General features: G+C 37.4%; 1 protein-coding gene across 1 annotated transcript in view; it reads left to right on the top strand.

The window, feature by feature from the left end:
* Nucleotides 1-23,071, top strand: part of SSPN (sarcospan) — a 47,391-nt gene extending 24,320 nt beyond the window's left edge. Inside the window, exons 2-3 of the mRNA XM_020965118.2 lie at nucleotides 12,804-12,890; nucleotides 20,716-23,071. Coding sequence (XP_020820777.1) covers nucleotides 12,804-12,890; nucleotides 20,716-21,081 — 453 coding nt within the window. The 3' untranslated portion in view covers nucleotides 21,082-23,071. The remainder of the gene's footprint in view (nucleotides 1-12,803; nucleotides 12,891-20,715) is intronic.
* Nucleotides 23,072-23,586: the final 515 nt, after the last annotated feature.

Genomic DNA, 23,586 nt, shown 5'->3' with positions numbered 1-23,586 from the left:
CGTATGGAAATTTGTCATATCAAGAGTTAATTCTACTTAGTCCCAGAGAGTAGAACCAATAGGTAAGAGCCACAGGAATTCAGAAAAATGACAGAGATGATGATGATAGTGATGTTAACTTGTACAATGCTCATGGGATGTGGCAAAATGATACATTAGATCACCCAAGAAATTACAGATAGTCCCAAACTATCAATTAACTATGGTGAGCCTATTTATGTGTTTTGGTATTAGGTCCATTCCTAATAGCAATAAAGAGAAAGGTTCTTTTTTCCATTTTAAATGGGTAGAATTCAAACCCACAAAAAAAAATTCTATTTAGTGAGGCTGTTGGAGCTAAGACCACTAATATAAGCTGTTATCCAACTGGCAAATTTGGGTACAAGCTAAATACAAGTCTTTTATAGCCGCAATAATTTCACTGCCTAGGCAATTCCTTTGTAGGAAGTTTTTTTGAGTTGGGTTTAACTAGCTGATCCTATCCTTTGGGCAAAACTACATGAGGGACTATAATAACTCTGGGCACAGCCTGGACTGTGGTTTAATACTGTACGAAAACTGTAAGGCTCTACAGAGAAGACCTGATTAAATCTGTCTTTTTTTTTGTTCTGTTTTGTTTTTGAAGCACCAGTGAAACATATTATGGCATATTATTTAAACCCAAGTAAACAATATAAGCAAAATGCCCTTCTCAGTGACTGCATTACATTTTAAAAAGTACAGAATATTTAATTTATCATTTGTTAGTAAAGGATACCAAATTGCCATGGAAATCCAGTTAAGTAGATGAAAGTTCAGAGAAATTTTTGAAAATTATCATTCAACGAAACAGACATAGGTCTGTTCCTACTCTTGTTGGTCAGTTGGTTTTAAACTGTAATGTGATAGTCACAAAATGAGACTATGTTTACTGAATTAAAGAATTTAAAGCCTAGAACATGGGAATAATATTAGTGGTGATAAAACTTCCAGAAAAAATGCACATTAGGGATATATGAATGCAAAGAGTGGGGAAATAAGGGGAGGGGAATGGCAGGAGGAAAAAAAAGGACTATTAAAAGATTTGACAGGAAAAGGTTGTTTTCCCCAGAGAGCCCTGTCAGATACTCTTGTCGACCAAAAAGAAGAAGAAGAAGAAGAAGAAGAAGAAGAAGAAGAAGAAGAAGAAGAAGAAGAAGAAGAAGAAGAAGAAGAAGAAGAAGAAAGCAAATGAATTGGAAGCTGTATGTACGTAACAGGACCAGAATATAAATGTTCATGGCATGGAAAGAAGTTAATACCCATAAAGTCATTTTTTAAAAATGTTTGAGAGTAGAAAGATCTTTGGGCATTACTAAAATGAAAAGGGGTGGGGGCAGCTAGGTGGCAGCTAGGTGGCAGCTAGGTGGCGCAGTGGATAGAGCACCAGCCCTGAAGTCAGGAGGACCTGAGTTCAAATCCGGCTTCAGACCGAACACTAGACACATACTAACTGTGTGACCCTGGGCAACTCACTTAACCCCAATTGCCTAAAAATTAAAAAAAATTGAAAATGAAAAGGGGGCAAACTATTGATGAGGTCAATTTGTTCTGAATATTCCTGACTCAACAGCTAGGCATTCACATCATCTTTTGGATACTGATACTCAATAGAGAGAGAGGGTGAGCTGGATAGGCCAAGAAATAGAAACAAATTTTGTGACAAATAGTGTGAAACAAATAGAGTGACAAACTGTATGTAACTAGAACTAAATGTAATGTCTGGAGAAGAGTGGGGCAGGGCTTTCTAACTAAATCTGTATTTCTTACTGAGGGAGAAAGAGAGACAGGCAAAGAGATAGAGACACAGAGCACAACAGAGACAAGAAAAATATGTCTATCTATTGGCAAAAAGTAGAACCTAAATGCCTCTGTTTGTTGTTTCAGCTGAATGATGTGCAGGGTGTCATAGAAAGCTAGAACTATTAAATACACACCCAAATGCATCTTGATATCATCAATGGGATTATTCCCTCCCATAATGCAGATCACAACTCACCCTGTGTGATTTTTGTCCATGTCCTTCTATAAGTTCAAAACAAGGGGTCCACCCAGTGCGGTCCACCCAGTGCGCTAGGATCTAAGAGGAGCACTGGAGTTGCTCTCCCTCACCATGGCCACATAACCAGCTCATCTCTTTCTCCTTAATTTCCTCGTGGGCATCCTTTACTTACATTCTTTAAATTCTTATTTGCTGTACATTAGAGTGTGTTCATCACCAACATGCACCTCTCTGGTACTCTATATGATGCTTATCTTCAGATCTTTGGAGATTTTTATGTTAGGTGCCTTGTAGCCATAAAACAACTCTAGAAGAACAGTGGTGTTAAAAAGTTGGGATTTTTGCTTCTAAGACGAGTTTGATGTCATTATAGTAAATTTACAGTTTTCTTAAGGCAACCCAGCATGCCTTCCTCCTGTTTAATTTAGGGGCTAACATAGTGTTTATTTATACTGTGTGTCTCTAATATGTACGGACATGGAAAAAAGACCATTGCTTTTACTGATACATAGGAAACTACGAGATGAGACAACTCCTATCAATGAATGTTGACATTCCCTTTCTCTGTAATTTATACTCTTAGAAAGATACAAAGAGCACTGGGGTGTGTGTGTGTGTGTGTGTGTGTGTGTGTGTGTGTGTGTGTGTGTGTGTGTAGTATGACTTCTTTTCTATTTCATAGGTTTTCCATTACCCATTTTTATTCTGACTGAGCTTGAATAGTTCAGAAATAAATCAACCAAATTGGCAAATTTGACCTAAATTTATACATTATCTAAGTAAACATTATCTAGATATGAATGTATAGCTATAGATATGAAAATGACTGATGAGCTCTATAGGTCTCCCATCAAACCAAACATCATAATTTAGACAAAAAGACATTCTTTATCCACTTGGTTTTTCTGGAGTAGGTAGTTGAACCAAAATCTTTTGAATGGCTATGTATCTCTTCCAGAAGGTTTTGCAATGTTTATGGTCTTGATGCAATCAGTACTTTATCATTTGCAAATAGGTACATCTATAGGAACCCATCATTCATAGAAACTCCTCCTTCAAATTGGATTTTGTGTTTGATCTATTCCATCATGACATCAAACACCCTTAGGGATTATGCCTCTTCCTGTTTTATGACTCATCTGATATTTCTGATGAGAACATCAGTGAACGAGTTTGTCTCTATGATTATATCCTTTCAGGAATTTTGAATGATTTTGATTTATTAATGGGAAACACCTAACTTGAAGAAGGAACATTTAGGATAGCATTTTGCTCTACTGAATCAAGAGCTTTTTATAAATAATCAATGGGTAATAAGCACAGGAAGATTTTTGTATTCTTTCAGTCAATTTTCTATAAAGATTTGATCTACTATGAAATGGTGTGAAATTCTGCATGTTTCCTACAAATATTCTCATTTCTTCATGTGAGTGTAGATGATTCTTATTTTTAAAATGCATGGTAAAGTGGGTTTATAGGTCTATAGAGGTTGATGGTTGGGTATAAATAAATTCTGAGATTTTTTTCCACTTATTTTTTCTTTGGCATCTTCATAAGATATGATGGGAATTGATACCTCAGTGCCCTAGTACGAATACTACCTGTAGTACAGATCTTCTGTATATACACTTGACCTAATCTAGTTGCTTTCTCCATCTTTGCTTAAGTAATCTGAGACTATTACATTAGATTTCATGTGTGGTTCTATTTTCCCTGATGATGAACACAATTTTAAAGTGTTTGCATTTCCATTTTCCTTTTGTTTATTATCTTATTATTTTCTTCTTTAATTGCCTTCAGAATGATTTTACTTAGTTGGGCCTCTTGCCAAGTTTTCTTTAAACAAGTTTTACTTATCACTGCTTCTTTTTACGTAGTAACATTGCTTATAATCTTTCATTATTCTTCTCTGTAAGATTTTTACAAACACGTTTATAGGCTAAACCACTAGGCTCTTATCTCTCTAAGCTAGGCAAGTAAATGAAATCTTTTCTGACTGAGGTTCTTTTTAGTTTATTTTTATAGTCTCCTTTTCCTGGCAATTGATTTAAATAACTTAAAATAATTTATAACATTATTATAATTGACAACAATATTTTTCTTTCTTTTGTTGCCTATTTTCATTATTAATTGCTTGCTTGAATATATTAGAATTCAACTATTTAAGATGTGTCCTTGTTTAAAATTTTTATCCTTTTCACTACCTTTATTCTAATTTTGATCTTTGCTCTCTAGTTGGTGGTGCACAGCTGATTCATGGATAACTCCTAAATTAGTAATGAGTTATTTCCCATGTGGGAAAATATAATAAATTTCATTTTTGTGATGTTATTCAGTGCTTGTCAGTTCCAATACCTACTGATTCTTTTCTTTAAAAATATTCATCATATAAAAGTAGGAAGTTTCTGTGTAGTCCACAAGTCATGGACCAATGTCTTTTCTTATTTCTGAACCATATTCTCACTTATTCCCCTTTGCATTGAAATCATCAAGTATCAACGTACTTATTAATTTAATTCGGAGGGTCTTATTGTGCTCTTCATGGACTTTCTCTACCTCTGCATATTTTGAAACAGATTTTGGTAAATAAATGTCGATCATCTTCACGTGGTTTTTTTCCCAATTCTTTTCATGAGCACCGCGAAACAAGATGAATAAATATGTCATGAAATGATGTTTCTTTTGTCCCTTGGATGCACAATAAAAGCAACCCCACCAATTCCTGTATTTGACTCTCCAAGCAGTACCTGTGAACTATCCTTCCATTTAGCAACAACTTCCTTTTGGGGGTTTTATTTATAGCAAACATGTTAAGACTGACATGATCCTGTTCCTTTACGGGTAATTGGACAAGGACCTCTTTTCTAGAATACCAAAATTGTTAAACTTGATCATCAGTCTATAAAAAAGTTGTGTGATTCTTTGCATACTCTACTCTCTCCAGAATCGCGGGTGGTCCGGTGCTTCTATATTAATAGTAACAGAAACAAAGTAGCTATGGTGATGATTAGCTATCCTTCATTATCAATATCTTTAAATGGACCAGAATTAATTGTTTCAATTGTACACCCTATCTTTTTCTCATTTTCATTCTTTCTTCCAGCTTTGTACTAATTTTGATCTTTGCTTTAAGAAGTCAGTGGGAAAAATTTTTAAATATGAAAATTTGATTACAAAAAAGAAAATAATAATTTTTAAATAAAAAATAAGATTTAAAAAAAATTTAAAAAGAAGTGAGTGGTCTGGCCATGCATTGACAGCAGATTCAGAAATGACTCCCACATCAGTAACAAGTCATTTTCAGTCCATTAATATATCATTAATCAACTTCATCAGATAGAATGGATTTTAAATGTTATATAACCTTCTTTGTTAAAAAGCATAAAAGCACCAGACATCACTTATAAGCTGAATTTCTTATCACTGCATTAATTCAATCATATATATGTTATGTATAGGGTTTTTCAGTCTTATGCTTCTTAATGCAACATATTTCTTATTTAATTTCATGCTTTATGATACCAACTGCTTGTCCCCAGGTCCTGGTTTCTGGTCAAACACATGACTCCTTGAAAGCATCACATAACTACTTTGTTCTGGTTCCAGAGGCCTCACCTAACTATATCTAATAGGAGCACTGACCTAAACTCTAGGAAGGCTGATGGACATCGGCTTGGCAGGTCTCATTGCTGATTAAAAAGGGGTCTTTCCTTCCCCTCCTGGGAGGTCAAGAGACCACGTCTTCCTGGCACTCGTGTCTTGCCAGCTTGGGATGTGAAATGCTTAGTCTGGCACCTGAAATCTGGTTTCTTCCCTGTGGCCAGAAAACCATTCCCATTTCCAAATAGGTGGTAATATAAATACTACTCAAAAAATGCTTACACTTGAAGCAATAAAGAGTTCGATAATAAAGTATGCCTTTATTATTGTCTCAATATTTTGTTGTTGTTCAGTCATGTCTCTTTATAGCTCAGCCTTAAACCTTCTCTGGTCAATTCTGTCTTCCCTCTTTTTTTTTTTCTTCTTGGCTTCCATAGGGTCCTGTGGAATATCCATTCTATTGTAAGAAAACTTGTCTATAGCCTTGACCTTTTCCACAAATGCTTCTTTCACCTGGCTCTAAATCAAATCAAACCCAGCTTCCCATGGTGGCACTATCACTAATGGTTCTGAACTCTCCCGTAAAGGCTGCTCTTTTTATCAGTCCACTTACTCAGCTCACAAGGAGAGGAGGAGGAGTTGGCATGAGCCTGGCCCCCCACTGACTCTTCCGGATCATTACTTCATCTTTATCATTTGACAACCTCTCTTTTAAAAAAAAAATCCTTCATTATCTGTCTATTATCACCATTTCTCCATCTTTACCATTATTCAGCCTACAGGTCCCCATGCCAGTCCTTCAAATTCCTTAATAACTTCCAGTATCTCACTATTAATTCTTTCCACTTAATCTTCTAATATGATTCTTGGCAATTTCAACATCTACTTCAGTGACCCATCTAACATCTTGTTATCCCAGGTCTCTTATGCTCTCAGGTCTAGTACCATCCAATTCTACTTTATTTTAGCTCCCTAGTTAGTCAGCAAGTATTTAAGCACTTACTATATGCCAGACCCAACTCTTTGAAGATCTCTATCTCCAAAATATCAATCCCTAAAATTCTCTCCTAGACACAAAGTGTATATTCTTCCACCCACCACATGCCTTCACTTCAACTCAATTTGCTCTTTACTTTCATTGAAATGTATAGTCACTTAAGCTCTCCTATTTTCAACTATCAGTTTGAACCAGGGAAGTGAGACCTTATTTCAGTATAGTATCATAGCATGTTAAAACTCTTTTGACTTCCTTGGCCTCCTTCCCTAGCATATATCTCATAGTGAACTATTTCATGGTTGGCATTTTAGAAAATCTCCTCCCTTCACTCAAGACCTTTGTTGGACTTACTTTGTCAACCCCTATTATTCACTTTTTCTGTTTTTATTTCTAACTTCACAAGGGTTGAAGCCATGTTGAAGATGCCTTCACTTCATATAGTTGCAATTTAATTCATCTGAGCCCAAACTGCTATCCAACAAAGTCTTTCATCTTTTATTGATTCTCTATCATACTCCCTACAGTGAAAGTTCCAAGCCCTTCCTAATCTCCCCAACAAAATCCCTCTCATTCACTGCCTACTTTACTACAAGGATGGAAGGAATCTGAGGTAAGCTTTCTAATGTCTCCCCAACCCATCCATCCATAAATCTAAAAACTTCTTTTTACTCTTTTCTTTTGTCTTAGAAGAAAAATTGGCCTTCTTTCTTGCTATCACTTATCCTTCCACATTTTCTAATTCCATCCTTTCCCAATTTCTCCATTAATTTATTCATTAACTCCCATGTCTATGTTTGTTGTTGTTATTGTTCAGTCATTTTCAGTCATGTCTGGTTCTTTGTAACCCCATTTGGGGTTTTCTTGGCAAATATACTGGCATAGTTTGCCATTTCCTTCTCCAGCTCATTTTACAGATGAGAAAATTAAGGCAAACAGAGTTAGATGACTCTGAATATTCATCCCTAATGAGAGAAATTATTATTTCTTTCATATGCTAATAACTAATTATTGAATTAGGACCAAGGTTGTTCTCCTTTTTTACTTCCTCTTCCAGAAATCAACTAGTGTTGGAAATCTTAGGCATAGACTTAACCCAATCTAAGATCTAATCAAAGACAGTAAAGAAATTCTAAGTTTAGGTGAATGAGTGGATTCTTGCTCACTGTGTTTACTCAGAGTGGTCTGGGAAAATGTGGATTCACCTTTTATCAGATGGATGATATGGAAATTGAGTAATCTCTTTGACCAAGATTTGGGTATTCAGTGTCATGTACCCCAAGGCCCTCATTGAAATAAGCCCACTTCTTGTTATAATATTCATTCTTTCTTATTACTTGTTAATCAACCAGAACTGATTGTCACTCTTGGGAACACCCATCCTTCTAAGGGCATACAAGCATTGAGTGGGTTCAATGAAGGGTCTTTGGCATTTGAGAGTGTCATTGATCCTTTTATTAATTAAATGACTAATTACTCAGAAACTACATCTCTCAAACTTTTAAAATGTCATCTCTCAACTGAATTCTAGACCAGCACTTTCTTCTACCTGCTGAACAGCTTCACCTAAATGTTCTTCTAGGAGTTGTAGTTCAAAATAGACCAAACTGAACTCATCATCTTCTCCCCAAAACCTTCTGCTGTTGCTGACTTTCCTACGTTTATCAAGTACCACTCGTGCTTGACACCTCATAGACATCTTTGACTCCTCTTTTACCATTGCTCCTCAATTTAAGTCATAGCCTATCTCCTCACTATCTCTGGAAGTACTTCCCTAATTTACATTACCTTCATATACATCTTATTTTAGTCACTAATTACCTCTCACCTGGACTGCTGTGGTCTCCCTTTCTCCATTTTCCCCTCCAATCTACCATTGTAATCTTTATTCATAGCTTCAATTATGTTACTCCTCTGCTCAAAAAACTTGAGTTGCTCTCAACTGCAAACCAAATAAAGGCAAAACTCCTTAGATTATTTTCACAACCCTCTTTGGTCTGACTCCAATTCATCTTTCCAGACATCTCTCATATCATGCCTAGGATTCTGCCAAATTCACCACTCCACAAGCTTGCCCTGTTCTCCCCTACCTCCAAACATTTGCTTAGGATATGCTGATACCTAGAATTCTATTCCTCCTGCCTGATCTGTTTTCTTAAAATCTTATTCATGAAATGAATAATAATAATATATTGAAATGAATGAAATGAATAATAGTAATAAAATCTTATTCATGAAATACCTCCTCCATGTCACTCCCAGCTGCCTCTGTTACTCTCTTATCACACTCCACACTACTTTGTATTTATTTGTGTATATTTCCACTAGCTGTGAACTCCAAGAAGGTGAATCAAGTCATATATATTTTAATTTCACTGAGTTCCTAGTGCAGTGCTTCATAGAAGCACAGTAGAAATATAATAAATGTTGAATGAATGAATGATACTGTACAATAAATATTTATTAAGTACCTACTATGTATCAGTCACTGTGTTAAGTTCTGGGTATACAAATAAGAAAAAGATTGACAGCCACTGTTCTCAAGGAGCTTACAATTTAATGGAAGAAGATGCAAAAAGAAGTCCAAAAGGTATGTGGGGAGTGCCAGAGGGTACCTAGTATATGGGGCAAAATGAAGATGATGATGGAGTTGAAGCCAAGTAGAATAGCAGGCAGCAAATGAAGAGATGCCTGGGCTTATGAGCCCCCTTTAAATGGAGATTATGGGGGAATTTTTTTTGCACCGCTTTTGGTCCTCTAATCAGAGAGGCAGAAACAACTGAGGATATTGATGAAGCATGAGTAGCAAAGCTGAAGCAGCCTCTGTGATGATAAGTTTCCTGGTAATGAGTTTATCTGGTGATAAACTATCTTCATTCTAGAATGAATCTGAAGTGACAGGAAAAGTTACTAAATTTCATAATTTTTGTATTAGTCAACATATATAATACGATGGCATTGTATTTGTATATATTTGATTTCTATGAATTCAATTATGAGAGAGCAGGAGAGACAGTGTGTGTGTGTGTGTGTGTGTGTGTGTGTGTGTGTGTGTGTGTGTGTGTGTGTGTGTGTGTGTGAGAGAGAGAGAGAGAGAGAGAGAGAGAGAAAGAGAAAGAAACTGCCTTTCCACTCAAATGCGTATGCTACACAATGAGTGTAACATGGGAAGGCAAATTTATTATTCCTTCAGTTACAGAGTTAGAACATCTCCCTAAATGTAGTATGATTCTAGAATCTCCTCTTCAACACATCTACAATCTGTTCATTCTTTTTAGAGCTACTGATTGCTCTTAATTAGTGGATCTATTGATTGGTCTAACTTGGCCTTTCTAGCACTGCTGGTTAGCAAGTTGGCCTCTGGTGTGTTCTCTTTGACTTCCTTCTGTCTTCTCTTGAGTCATGGTGAAGCAGGAAAGCAGGTGAAGCAGGTTATGAGGGGCTGTGATCACTCCCTAATATCATTACAATTAGGTATGAAGTCCTTTCAAGTATATTTTCTCCCTCACCATCAGTTTTCCTGCTACCTGTTCTCTACCTATTTTTGTTCTCTTTTTTTCTTTAATAGAAGTCCTAGTTTCTTCTTTACTGATCAATAGCTTATATGAAATGTGAAAATAAAATTTACATTCAATTGTTTGCAGATCTCTCTGATCTCTAATACAGACTTATTGTTATTATTTATTATTATTTAGGCAATTGGGGTTAAGCAACTTGCCCAGAGTCACACAGCTAGTGTCAAGTGTTTGGTCTGAGGCTAGATTTGAACTCTGGTCCTCTTGACTTCAGGGCCAGTGCTCTATCCACTGTACCACCTAGCTGCCCCCCGACTTATTTTTTTTTAAGGAATCCCTAGTCCCTTTGCAACTACAACAGTTAAAAGATACTTCATGAAGGACATAAAAGATTTTTCAGGGGTAATTTCCATTCCGTGTGATTTCTGAATTAAACACTGAGTTTAGAAGGTAATCAGTATAAGATGCATTGTATAAACGTCATTTCTGGAATAAAATTTGACCTCCTATAGAAGTTTCGAATGAAGTTTTTTGGAATATTGTAGAAGGCAGAGACATGTTCACATAAAGTTTCTTTTGAGTGATAAGAAAATCAATTATAAACAAAGCTACAGAGGATTATGTAATAGAAAGATTTGTTCAGGTGGAGGTACAAAAAAAAAAAATCAGATTCATAAGGTGTTGCCAATTATACTGATTACTAAAATGTGAACTACTATCAGCATTGAAAACCATGGGCTGCAGAAATTTATTTTATGGGAGAGAATGCTACTGTATGGCCAAGATACTAACATCTAGATTTTCATTAGGAACAGAACCATTCCTAATAAATGCCTTAAAAGAGCCTGACGCCACAACATTATCGAATGTTCCAATTTGAAGGGGCCTCAGAAGCCATTGAGTTTTACTCACTCCTGAAGAAGATCACCTACAACATACTGAAGGTTAAAAGTGATCAAACCAACTTTTCCTTGAAGACTTTTAGTAAAGGGGATCCTACTATTTCATAGAAACAGCAGACCATTTCATTTCAGTACAGCTCTAACAATTCCTAAGTTTTTTTCTTCTACCAGGCTAAAATTTTCCTCTTTCCAATATCCATGCACTATTCTTAGTTATGTCCTCCAGGGCCAAGGAGAAGAAGTCAAATAGTTCTTGTACATAAGAACCCTTCAATTATTTGAAGATGGCTATCTTATCTCCTCAGAGCTTCTTCCATTCAATATAAGGACCTCCAGTTCTTTCAGTCAACCCTTACGTGATATGAGTGAGGGGTCTTTCATCATCCTTTACTGCTCTCTGAGGTAGCACTGAAACAAACTCAAATAGGTACTTATCATCCAGTGTTATGGTATCTGTAAATCCTTAGACCTCATCAGATTTAGCCCTAAAATATTCACTAAAAAAATCCATGAATGACTTGTAAATGGCAGCCATACCTTAGTTCATCATCAACATATATAACTTAGGCATCATTACCTTGTATAGCTTTCAGTCAGCTAGAGAACTGCTGTCTGTCCAAGATCTTACCGCTTTGTTTCCTGTACAGAGCTTTCTGGTCCATTCCAATTTGGAATTACTACTAACTTTTACTATTTACTAAATAAATACTATTTGCTATTTACTAAATAATTACTATTAAATCATGCAACCAATACTAATGATGCAAAAACTTTGGAAAGATTTTGGGATACAGAGAACATTTGGCATTTGGATTCATGAACTAGTAGAAAGCTCAACTCACATTTTTTTTTCAAGCTGATCATATGCATTAATTTCAAAGATTAGAGCACCTACCAAAAATGTAATGAAGGGAAAGAAGGAAATTTGCATTCCCTTAAAAATGTCACATTGGTTTATACTTTGGGAAGCTTTTTAACAGAACTGTTAACCTAATAGGAATTATGGTTTAGGTTTGAAAATAGCCTCAGGCATGAGGAATCCTGAGTATTATTAACTGAGATGCTGAATGACTTGCTAGATGACTGTAGACGACTCACCCAAAATCTTTCTTCTAGTAGCACATTTGTCACAGAAGGCAGTTCTATTGTTTATTTTTTCTATTATAAAACTAGCTTTCATAAATGCTTTTTGGCAGGGTAGAGAGAAGTGAAATGTGGTGTTGAAGACAGGGAGTTAGCCTTAGAGCCAGGAATTCCTGGGTTCAAGTCCTGGATTCAATCATTAAGACAGCTATGATTCTTAAGCTTTACAAAATCTCACGTGGATAGATGTATTATCTTTGTAAATTTAAAGGTCTCCAAAGTGCAATGGAAAGAACTGCTAAATGTTTATACATCATAGGATCGCTGAAAGGAACCTCAAAGATCATTGAGGCCAACTCCCTCATTTTATAAATGAGGAAACTGAGGCATAGAAAGGTTAAGGTATTTTCCCAGGGTCATACAGCTAATTAATGTCTAAAGCAGGATTTGAATCCAGAGGTCACTGACTCCAACTCCAGTACAACCACATCCCCCTTTGAGGTTGATTTTACTTTGTTTCTAAACAAGTTTCCCCAAGTCAAGGTGAAGGAAAAAGCACAAGTACAGGTCATTAAATGAAACAAATAGTTCCATTATAAAGATGTTGCCAGTGAAAAACAACTGGACATATGTCATTAGGATACATGACTTATCTTGACAGTGTTCCTTTTCTATGTACTTCATTGCAGGTTTGCGTGGTGTCCTATCTTGGTTTGTTTATGCTCTGTGTCTCATATCAAGTTGATGAACGGACATGCATCCAGTTTGCTATGAAAGTAAGTCGTGGTTGTTTTTTCCTCTCATAACATTGCTCAGAAGGAAGCACATGAGTGGCTTCCTATACAGCAAAAGACCAGCCACAAATTGCATTTTCCAGCAGCCAGCCAGCTAAAGAAATGCTTTGGGAGAGCACAATTACATGCAGATCCACTCTCCAACAGGTTAAGACTGGCTACCCAATCAATCAATCAATCAACACACCCAAAGCAAGAACTGGGAAAAAAAAGACTCCCCCCCCCCAAAAAAAATCTCAGGCTGGATTAAAAAGTTATTAGTAATTTCCAGCAGTTAGATTGGTATGAAGCAATTAGTCTCACTAAGAGAACTGCTGATGTACCTTCCTTTTTTCTTACCAGAAGTGGACTATGGGTGTGGAATATTGCACACATTGTCAGATATGGCTAATGTTGTCTAATGTTGTGGAACTGCTTTTCTTAAGTACTTTGTGACAAGGGATAGCTCACTGGATCCAAGGAAAGATATATTCAGAAATGAAGGTGATGCATGTTAAAACAAAAGATACCACAGGCTTTATAACACTGGTCCAACAACACTGGGCTGATCAAAAACCTTTGCTGAGTTTCTTATTACCATATATACATATATACACATACACACACACATATACACGTATGTGTGTGTATACACACACATATATACACACATATGTACATATATACACACAAATATATATTATATACCTTTCTATATGTACTTGTTAAAAGGAAGAATCACACGAATCTCCTCTTATGAGAGGGCTCGTGGAATTTTTTTTTGTAAAAAGCACATTGTGTACATTTACAGTAGCTTATCCCAAAAGGGGATGAGAAGAGGAACATGCAAGATTTAGCAGCCAGATGTGTTTTCATTAGCTGAGTATACTTTTCCTCTGCTATGGACAGTGTATTTGATTGGAGCAGAATCAAGTCCTTGGCATTTCCATTGCATAGTAGAATCTATTCCAAAGGGTGATGTAGACACACCCTTTTAAAGGGCTTAAGGGAACAGATACATAGTGTTCAAAGAAAGGAAAATCAAATTCCTACATTTCCTCCACTGCTTTAGCAGTAGAGAACACAAAGGTTTCTTGTACTGTTGGTTTTTTTCTCCTGTCATACTGTTCATTCTTCTGCTCTAAGAAAAACAGATATAAATATGCTATGTATTTTTAAAGTCAAAAAAAGTCATAAATGACTAATTTGAAAATGTCAGAATTTGAGAAAACAAATGTACTAATATATATATTTAAACAGATTACAATTGATCATGGGAGATGAAAGACAATGAACTGTCATGCCTAGATTTTTAAATTTTACTTTCGCTCTATACTAGGAATCTTTAACTTAGGGTGTAGATAGATTGCAAGGGATCTATGGATGGAAAAAAAAATTTGGATGGAAAAAAATCACATCTTTATTTTCACTAACCTCTAACTTAAATTAAACATTTCCTCAACTATTTAAAAATGTTACACTAAGAAGGGATCCATAGGCTTCACCAGATAGCCAGAAAGGTCTATGACACTAAAAACATCACGAATCTATGATTTCCAGGGTTGGGGAACCTGTGGCCTCCAAGCCACATGTGCCTTTCTAGGTCCTTAGGTGTGGCCTTTTGACTACATCCAAGTTTTACAGAACAAATCCTTTTACTAAAGGGATTTATCAGGCTCTGTGTTTTACAGAATCCCTTTAGTAAAAGGATTTGTTCTGTGAAGTCTGGATTCAGTCAAAGGGCTATACTTAAGGACCTAGAAGGCCACATGTGGCCTGGAGACCACAAGTTCCACACCCCTGGTCTCCATGGTTTGACATTTGAGGATTTACTTTAAATTTAAGTTAGAGGTAAGTGAAAATAAAGATGTGATTTTTTTCCCATACAAGTTCAGAGATCCCTTGCAATCTATCTATGTTGTTGTTGTTGTTGTTTGCCCTTCATTCTCAAAGAGGATCTTGACATCAGGGAGGTGATGCCATGACATGCAAATGAATTAAGTGAAGGAGGGCTGTGAAAAGTCACCAGCTTCTCTCTCTCCTCTGGAGCCATTTGGGTCCAACAGCGAGATATAAATCAGGACAGCTGGAGATGGCCCCAGATGCAGTGGGTGACCTTGGTCTTTTTTCTATGGAAAGGTTTGAGAACCACCACTCCAGAGTAGCTTATTGAAATGGGCTGAAATCAGTTTCAACAAAGGCCTTGTGCAGGGTCTAGTAGGCCAACTCAATAGATGAACCTGTCAATTTATAGGTGCCCACTTCACCTAGGCATACATGACAGGCTAGTATCACAATGGACTTTAAATGTTCTCACCATGACCCCAGGAGAGGGCAGAAATACTAGCAGAACCATCCTGACATTTGTGCAGTATTTGAAAGTAAAAAGTGAGGGACGGGGCAAGTCCTCCAGTGTCAGCCAGGTGGAGAATTCCACACTAGGAAGAACTCGTTAGCTCACATTTTTCACTTTCGACAGGCATTGACAAATACTGAGGCTGCATTTCTCCACTCCTCAATGTGACTTTCTGTGACACTCTTTGCCAGTTGTCTAAAATGCACACTGTAATTCGCTTTAGGTTTAAAATAAAATAGAGGAAACCCCCAAGTTTGAAGAAGTCCAGCAAATCCCAGATGGCTTCTTTCGTGCCTGTACTTCTGTGGTATAGAGGCTATAGGTAACAAAGGGCATCTTTCTTCCCACGACATCTGATATCTGTAATGTCACAAGCAGAGCAGACTGGTCTGGAATAGTTTGAAAATTTTTCTTCCCATCTATTCCAAATAGCCATCCTTTGGGGTGGTTGACTGCTTGTGACACTCAATTGGAATTTATCATTTTCCTCTCCCCACTTCACTCTCTTCATTTTTTTTTGTGATTGTCTTTGGGCTCCCTCTTTCTCTCAAATTTTGGGGAAAAAAGTCTCTTCCAGGAAGTACATTTTGGCTCCTTGGCAGCCTTTCCACACCAGGTCTGCCCTTTGCCAAGCTGCCTCTGGGGCTGTCATGGGATTTGTCTGCTGATGTCAGCCCTGCCTTGAGCTTCCAGGCATTATTCTCTCTGGACTCCTCCCTTAGTTTTAAGAAATGCATCCATTTTCATGTGGCTTGCAGGCACATTCCCGGCAAATTCCTCAGGAGGGTATTTATGAGCAAATTACCTTGTGCCCACATTTGGGAGATATTTTGGTAGCTCTGCACTGGCTGAGGATGAATCTTCAGGTATGGTTTAAAGGAAGTCCCTTTACTATCCCAGCCAGAGGGGGAGGTAATTAAATTTAAACAGTACCACCCTTATCCTGAGGTCACCCTCATTGTAAAGCTGCAGTCAGGGTCTAATTAAATTCAGGGGGAGCTGTGGCTTCTAAACAGAGATGTACATTCTAAAATTCCTTTATCGCAGTAGGAGGGGAGAGGCCACAATTCTCCAACAGGCCTTGCTCTTCCTCCCTCCACATCTCCTCCCCCAACCCCCACTCAGCTGACATGTCAATTGAAAGATTGATGTTTCTTAACAGTTGCAAGACAAATATGTCCTGAGTTTAGATTTTATCAAGATATATTTGCCTGGCTTTCCAAGGTCATCACAAACACTTTTATTGACAGTTCATTCATGTTGTGTAGGTAAAACAAGAGGCTTGGTTTAAAATTGCAGATTTTAACTCAGAAGCTTGTCGCTGTCTAGTCTAAAGATAAATGTTGTAACACTAAGGAATACAGGCCACAGGCTTATTTTGATTAACTAAATATTTTTTATTTTAAAAACTTGTTGCTGTGACTCCTACATGAATTCAAATTTTGACGTATAAGAATCAGATTCAATATATGCAACATTCATGGACATAAATAAATTAGTTTTTAAGTGTTTTATAGCACATGGCAGACTGAGGAAATTTACTACAAATTAAGCAATCAGTGATTTTATGTAACCACATTATTTCATATCACATCTGTAAATGAAATATGTACAGTTACTTCACGTCTCATAAACACTTGAAAAAACAAAGACAATGTGGTACAGCAATGATATTGAGAGCCAGATGCTATTTCTACACACTGTGTGAACTTAATCTTAACCTCTCTGAGTTAAAATGTCTTCATTAAAAAAAGGAGACTGTGCCTGTTTCCTTCCTACCACAGATGTATATTGGGATTATTATAAGAAAATAATATGTGTAAAAACCCTGAATTACTTGCAGATTGGGCACTAGGGATAATTATTATAAATTGCTGCAGGATATGGTCCAGATGTACATTTTAAGAGGTCTTATGCCTAAGGCAGGGGAATGGGGGGAAAGTATAATTTTTGCTATTTAAGCTACAACCAAGTGTTGAAAATGAAAATGGTTGGGAAGAAGTTGGCCAGAGACACACATAGGAATTCTGGCACCTGGGGCAAATCCAGAGTTTTGGTTTTTGGTTAGTTTTTGGTTTTTGTTTTGTTTTTTGGCTATGATCTCAGATGTTACTCTTGTGTATGTGATTGAGGTAGATTGGAAATAAAGGTTGAGGGTATTGAGAAAGTCGAGGAACTGAAAGTCCAGAGTATTTGAAGGAAGTGGTAGTTGGAGTCAGAAGAAGACTAAAAGCCAGTTATAGAACTCATTGGGAGTTAGAAGAGTGATCCAGACAACAAGAATATGTTGGATTGTGGAATGACCTTTAAAGGAAGAGAAGTAGTTGCTGAATGCTAATGGATGAGGGAGGGTCTGAAAGTGAAAAGGGGAACAAGGAGTATGTGAGCTCCTCTTCCCAACCTTCATGTTAACAAACGTGAAAGAATGAATAGCTAGACTTGGGACAGGACATGTTATCTTCAGGAGAAATATAGGCTTTGGTGAGCATAAGAAGATAGAAAGAATCTAGAAGGACCATATACCAAGGATTGTGGATTTAGACTTGAAAGAGACTTAGAGGTTATCTTTTCCAACCCTTTCATTTTACAGATGAGGAAACAGAGGCCCAAAAAGTCCAGTAACTTGCTCAAGGTCACAAGCACAGTAACAGTGTGTGACATTTGAACCTCTGAATCTAAATCCAGTGACATATCCACTGCATTACAACAGTGTAAATTTCTGAGAGGGCAGGGCTGAAGAGGATGGTGACTGGGAAAAAGCCTAAAACTATATTCACTGTCGTGAGTGGTTGGAAGCTAAAGGGCCATTAGTTAACTATCTTCTTGTTGATCTCACACTCTTGATTCTAGCTATCATGAATGGTAAAGGGTCCCCAGGCCAGGTAAGTGGCACCTTCTATCTAACTCCACTAGGAAGTGGCTGTAGGGCACTGTGGGGATGGCTGCCCAAGGTGGTCATTCTCCCCATGATAGCCCCAGTTCTATGATTCCTTTTACCCCACCAGGAAGCATAGGAGGACAAGGTGAGAAGTTAGTTATCTGATCTGAATCTTAATTGCTAATCTTGGCAACATATGGGCAACATATGGGCAACATTCATACCCACATGTAGGCAGCATAATTATTTATATGCTTAATGTCAAGAATTCATAGGGCTGAAGCAACCTGATGTTTTCAGCCTGATATCATAAAAGCAATATTTTGCCTTTTAGCACCTTAGCATCAACCACTTTGTATTTCTCTAATATATATCTCTAAGTGTAAATAGTCTTCATTCATCTTGAAGAAACAAAAAGAATGTTTAGCAGGCTATTTTATGGAAGAGGTAACTTGGGCAGATGACAACCTCAAAGTGTTTTGAAAATTAAACATTATAGATGGTGATACTGTGATCATTAAGATGCCCTCAAATATTCAGTTTTGGCCTCAGATGAATATAGTAACTCCTGTGTTTTTCAGCCCCACTAAGACCACCAAACTGGAATCTGAAAATATCAGTCCCTCCCGTATCCCCACCCTCCTATTCCTCAAAACCCACACACTCAGGTCTGTAACCTGATTAGCTAATGGATAGTACTAACCAGTAGAGGAGGTAGTACAGATGCAAATACAAACCCACCAGGGCAAACTGAGCAGGAACTGGGGGTTAGCTCCATCCCAGCTGCACTTTTACTTCAATTTCAGTTTTCCTAGATGCTGTCCCAGAATGCATCATTTATTATAAGGGAGGTGGGAGAAGTGAATGAAGTGTTACAGTATGTGAGTCCAGCCACCCAAAACAACAAAAAAATTGTTGTTTATTGTTGTTGCCACCTAGTTGGTCAAAATTTTGATCTAGATTTTTGATATGATATAGAGCCCCCCAAGCTAGGCCTAGGCTAAGTGAATGAATGGTTCAGATAATAGAGTCTAGAAGTGAACTAGACACTAGACATCAAATAGTTCAAACCTCCCACCTCTTTTACAGAAGAGGAAAATAAGGCTACAAAAGCATATGTAATTTGCCCAAGATCACATAATTCAAGGATAAGGAATCTCTGTGGCCCTCTAGGTTCTCAAGTGGGGCCCTTTGGGTGAATTCAAGTTTAGGTTAGAGTCAGAGGGTTAGGGTTAGGGTTAGAGTTAGACTCTACCCAAGTTTGGATTCAAAGGGCCACACTTGAGAACCTGGAGAGCCACATGTGGCCCTGAGGCTGCAGATTGCCCACTCCTGTAATAGTTTGTATAATTATCAGGAATGGGATTTCCTTATGCCTCACCATCGCTGCTGCTTCCCCTTAAATTTCCATAATGCTTCAGGGCCAAAACTAGGACTCAGGTCTAATTGTTTGTTCTGTTTTGTTTTGTTTTTTCCAATTCAAGGGCCAGCATTCTTCTGTCTAGGCTCATGGTTTTCAGATTTTTAGTGGCTGTAGAATGTTTGCTCATTAATCTTTTGTATTCCCAGAATTGGGAATTCTATTGGAATGAAGCCCCAGAGGTGCTGGGGCAGACATAAATTAAGCATGTCCACTAGAATCATGTACTAAACCAAGCCTAGTTTCATTGATGTGGAGCTAGTGGCCTCAGTACTATTACTTTTGGCTGAAGCTCTGTTAGACCTGCAGAAACCACTACTGTATTTCCTACTCTTGTTTCAGCCTTAATATCTGGGGTTCTTGAGGTTGGAAGGATGTTTTTACCCCTGAAACAGACAATATCTGTCTTTCAGGGTGGCCAGCTTATTTAATGTTTGCCCATCACAACAACTGCAGCATTCATACGTGAACAGCCCTGTCATAGATTAACACTATTCATGAAACACTCCAGCCTCTGTCAAGCAAATGCAGATGTATTCCAGGTCACAGACAATAATAACTAGCATTTATTTGTAATATTATTCATAATAATTATTATTTATATATTATTTATAAGAAATAGCACTTTAAGGTTTGCAAAGGACCATGCCTATGTTATCCTATTAGCTCTACACTTAGCTTTTTCTGAAGCATTGTTATGTACTGAAGACCATTATTTCAGAGACACCAGGGCATTACAAGATTATAGATTTAGAGGTAGACTAGGGCTATAGAACAGCCAGACAACTAGGTGGCACAGTAGACAGCGCTATGGAGTCAGGAAGACTCCTCTTAGTGAGTTCAAATCCAGCCTCAGACACTTACTAGTCACTCAACCCTGTTTACCTCAGCTTTCTCATCTGTAAAATGAGCTGGAGAAGGAAATGGCAAACCACTCCAGTATCTTTGCCAAGAAAACTCCCCAAAATGGGGGTCATGAACAGTTGGACACAAATGAAAAAAGACCGAGCGACATACGGAATGGCCAACGAGTTCACCCCTTTCATTTTACAGATGAGGAAACTGAGTTCCTACTCTCCAAGAACTTCTGGGAGGAGGGAATGAGCTTCGTGCTTTGTCTATAGGATGAACTGCCTTGTCTAACTGGACATCCTTCCCACTTTCTCTCTTACAGCTGTTCTACTTTCTGATGAGTGCTCTAAGCCTGGTTGTCTGTGTGCTGGCTGTGGCCTTTGCTGCCCATCACTACTCCCAGCTCACACAACTGATCTGCAAAAACACCCTCGATTCCTGCCAGTGCAGAATGCCCACGTCAGACCCCCTCAGCAGGGCCTTTGTTTACCAGGATGTCAGTGACTGTACCAGCATCACCAGCACTTTCAAACTCTTCCTACTCGTCCAGATGGTTCTCAACTTGCTCTGTGCCTTGGTGTGCTTGCTGGCATGTTTCATGATGTGGAAACACAGATACCAAGTCTTTTATGCAGGCGTCCGGTTGCACTCCCTAACTACTTCTGAAGGCCAACAGCAGAAAGTCTAATTTTTTTCATTAAAGATAGGGGGAGGAAACAACAATTTACCAAAATTCTGGGCAAATGGAAGACCTAAGAGTTAAACAGTAACAAGAACATTTTTTGGGGCACTGACTAATGTGCATCGGATCTCAATGAATATATTTTTATATATTTCAGTAATATTATTTCTATTGCAGAAAATTTTGATGGGAAAAAAATCTAGAAAACTATAGGATTGTAAAAGTATAGCTCAACAGATTATCCCAATAAAGCCAAATCTTGCTTATCTACAATGGGTAAGGAAAATAGCAATCATTAAAATTTGAATATAGTCCTTAACTGTCATTTTACTCAATAACTTTAGGCTTTTTAGGCAGCTAGGTGGCATAGCAAATAGAGTGCCAGGCATGAAGTTGGGAAGATCTATCTTCCTGAGTTAACATCTGGCCTCAGACACTTACCAGCTGTCTGACCCAGGGCAAGTCATGTAACCCTGTTTGCCTCAGTTCTTCATCTGCAAAATGAGCTGGAGAAGGAAATGGCAAACCACTCCAGTATCTTTGCCAAGAAAATCCCAAATGGGGTCACAAAGAGTCGGACACAACTAAAACAACTCAACAAAAATTGATATTCTAAGCCCTAAAACAAAGCATTGCAAAGAGACCCACTCACAAAATCCCAGAAAAACCCTCAAAACACACCCTCACAAGCTTCTTCTTTTCCTGGCTTCCTAAAGGGCCAAGAGCTTCTTGAGCAGGACTTACACCGTTCCCTATAGATACATTTATTTTTCATCTCCTGTCATCCAGCAGTGAAACAAATTCAAAGGTGGGCCTCAGAAGGAAAGGCAGGCAATAATAGCCCTGGATAAACCATTGACATAATCCTAAGAAATGAGAGGACAAAAGCCTTATCGGTATAAGGTATCTAGTACTGGTGACCACAAATGTTTGGTCAACTGAGTTACTATGAATTGCATCTCCAACAGGTATGTGCTTAATTAAAGGCCTCTACTGGTGACTAGCTCCTGGAAAACTGAAAAATGACATTAGGAACACACTAGAGGTTATTTTAATAATTACACTTGCCTTCTATTGCATCAAACAAATAGTTACAGCTATTTTTTAGTAAATTGTTGCTTATAATTATGTCCAGAAGTCTGCTTAATTAAACCTGGGTGCAATTACCGTGACATTACTAGTATTCCTATGAATTGTACTTATAAACAGAGGCCAAAAAGGGCTATTTTTCCTGAGAGCCAAGCTTTACAAGGAAACAAGATTTATAAATAACTCGAGTTAAAAAATAGATATATATTTAAACACAAATAGAAAGGAATTACAATGAGAAATGTTAGTACTGCCAGTGCATTTAAAAACTGTCTCGGTAACTAGTCTCCTGAAGAATAAAGAATGCCATATGTTCATAAAATACTTACTATGTAATCCTATTACCCATGTACTGGGGGTCCCAAATGTTTTAGTGCAGTTTTAAGCTATCAAAACTGCTAAAGCTAAGCTTAAAACTACATTGAGACTTTTAGGACACCTTCCATATTCAGTTACTTTTAGGAATCTGGGCAATATTTTAAAGTCCTTTCTCAAGTCCTTATATTAATGATAGTTGCATTTAGGTTTCTGTGACCCTATATACTATCAGTACTACATAGTGGCATTCATTCATCCAACAAGCATTTATTGATCACCCACTGTGTGCAAAGTGGTATTAACATTCTGTAAATTTCATGTACAAAACCTCTTTTTAAAATTGAATTCCATTCACTACTACGGTATCATCATTTTCAGGAAGGCACTAAAAATGGGGAGTGAGGAGGCATAACTACAAAAGAACATTGCCCGTGTAACACTTATGTTAGCATGAAACCATACATTCAAGTTTTTCCTTCAGTAATCCCCATATACTTTTTCTGTTAGTATTCTCAGCCAGCTACAAAAATGGCAAAACTTCTACAAAACCTTTTGTGACTTGGAAGACCAATAAATAATTGCAATATGATTGTGAAAATGAAGTCTCTTTCTATGTAATGCCAAATATCTGGATGAAATATGAAAATTTCATTCAATCTCCCAGATACGTGCAAATATCTAAATTATTTTAGCTGAAAACACAATTGCTTTTTTTTAAACTTTTTATCCAGTTATCTTGACATTGTGTAGATAGAGCTCAGATACAAAAGTAATAGGGAAGCGTTGGGGTGGGAGGAGAGAAAGAAATAATAGGAATAGTCTTCTAGAGATGGAAATTTGACAACTAAGACTGTATCTGTGCTGCACCAAGCATCCTCACAGTTAACTGAATAACGACTCACATTTATGTAGCACTTTATGCTTTGAAAAATGTTTCCTTCACAACAATCTTTAGAGGAAAAGAGAAAGTATTATTGTCTACATTTAGCAAAAGAGGAAACTGAGGCATAACACTATTTAATTGTCACACTCTCAGAGTCTGAAGAGATCTCAAATACCATATATTTCAACCTCAATCTGAAAAAAGAATCCCCTCTACAACAT

Source organism: Phascolarctos cinereus, unplaced genomic scaffold (assembly GCF_003287225.1).
Source record: "Phascolarctos cinereus isolate Bilbo 61053 unplaced genomic scaffold, phaCin_HiC Scaffold_1;HRSCAF=81, whole genome shotgun sequence".
NCBI lineage: Eukaryota > Metazoa > Chordata > Mammalia > Diprotodontia > Phascolarctidae > Phascolarctos > Phascolarctos cinereus.
The sequence above is the reverse complement of the archived record's forward strand: the minus strand, read 5'-3'. Positions and strand labels throughout refer to the sequence as shown.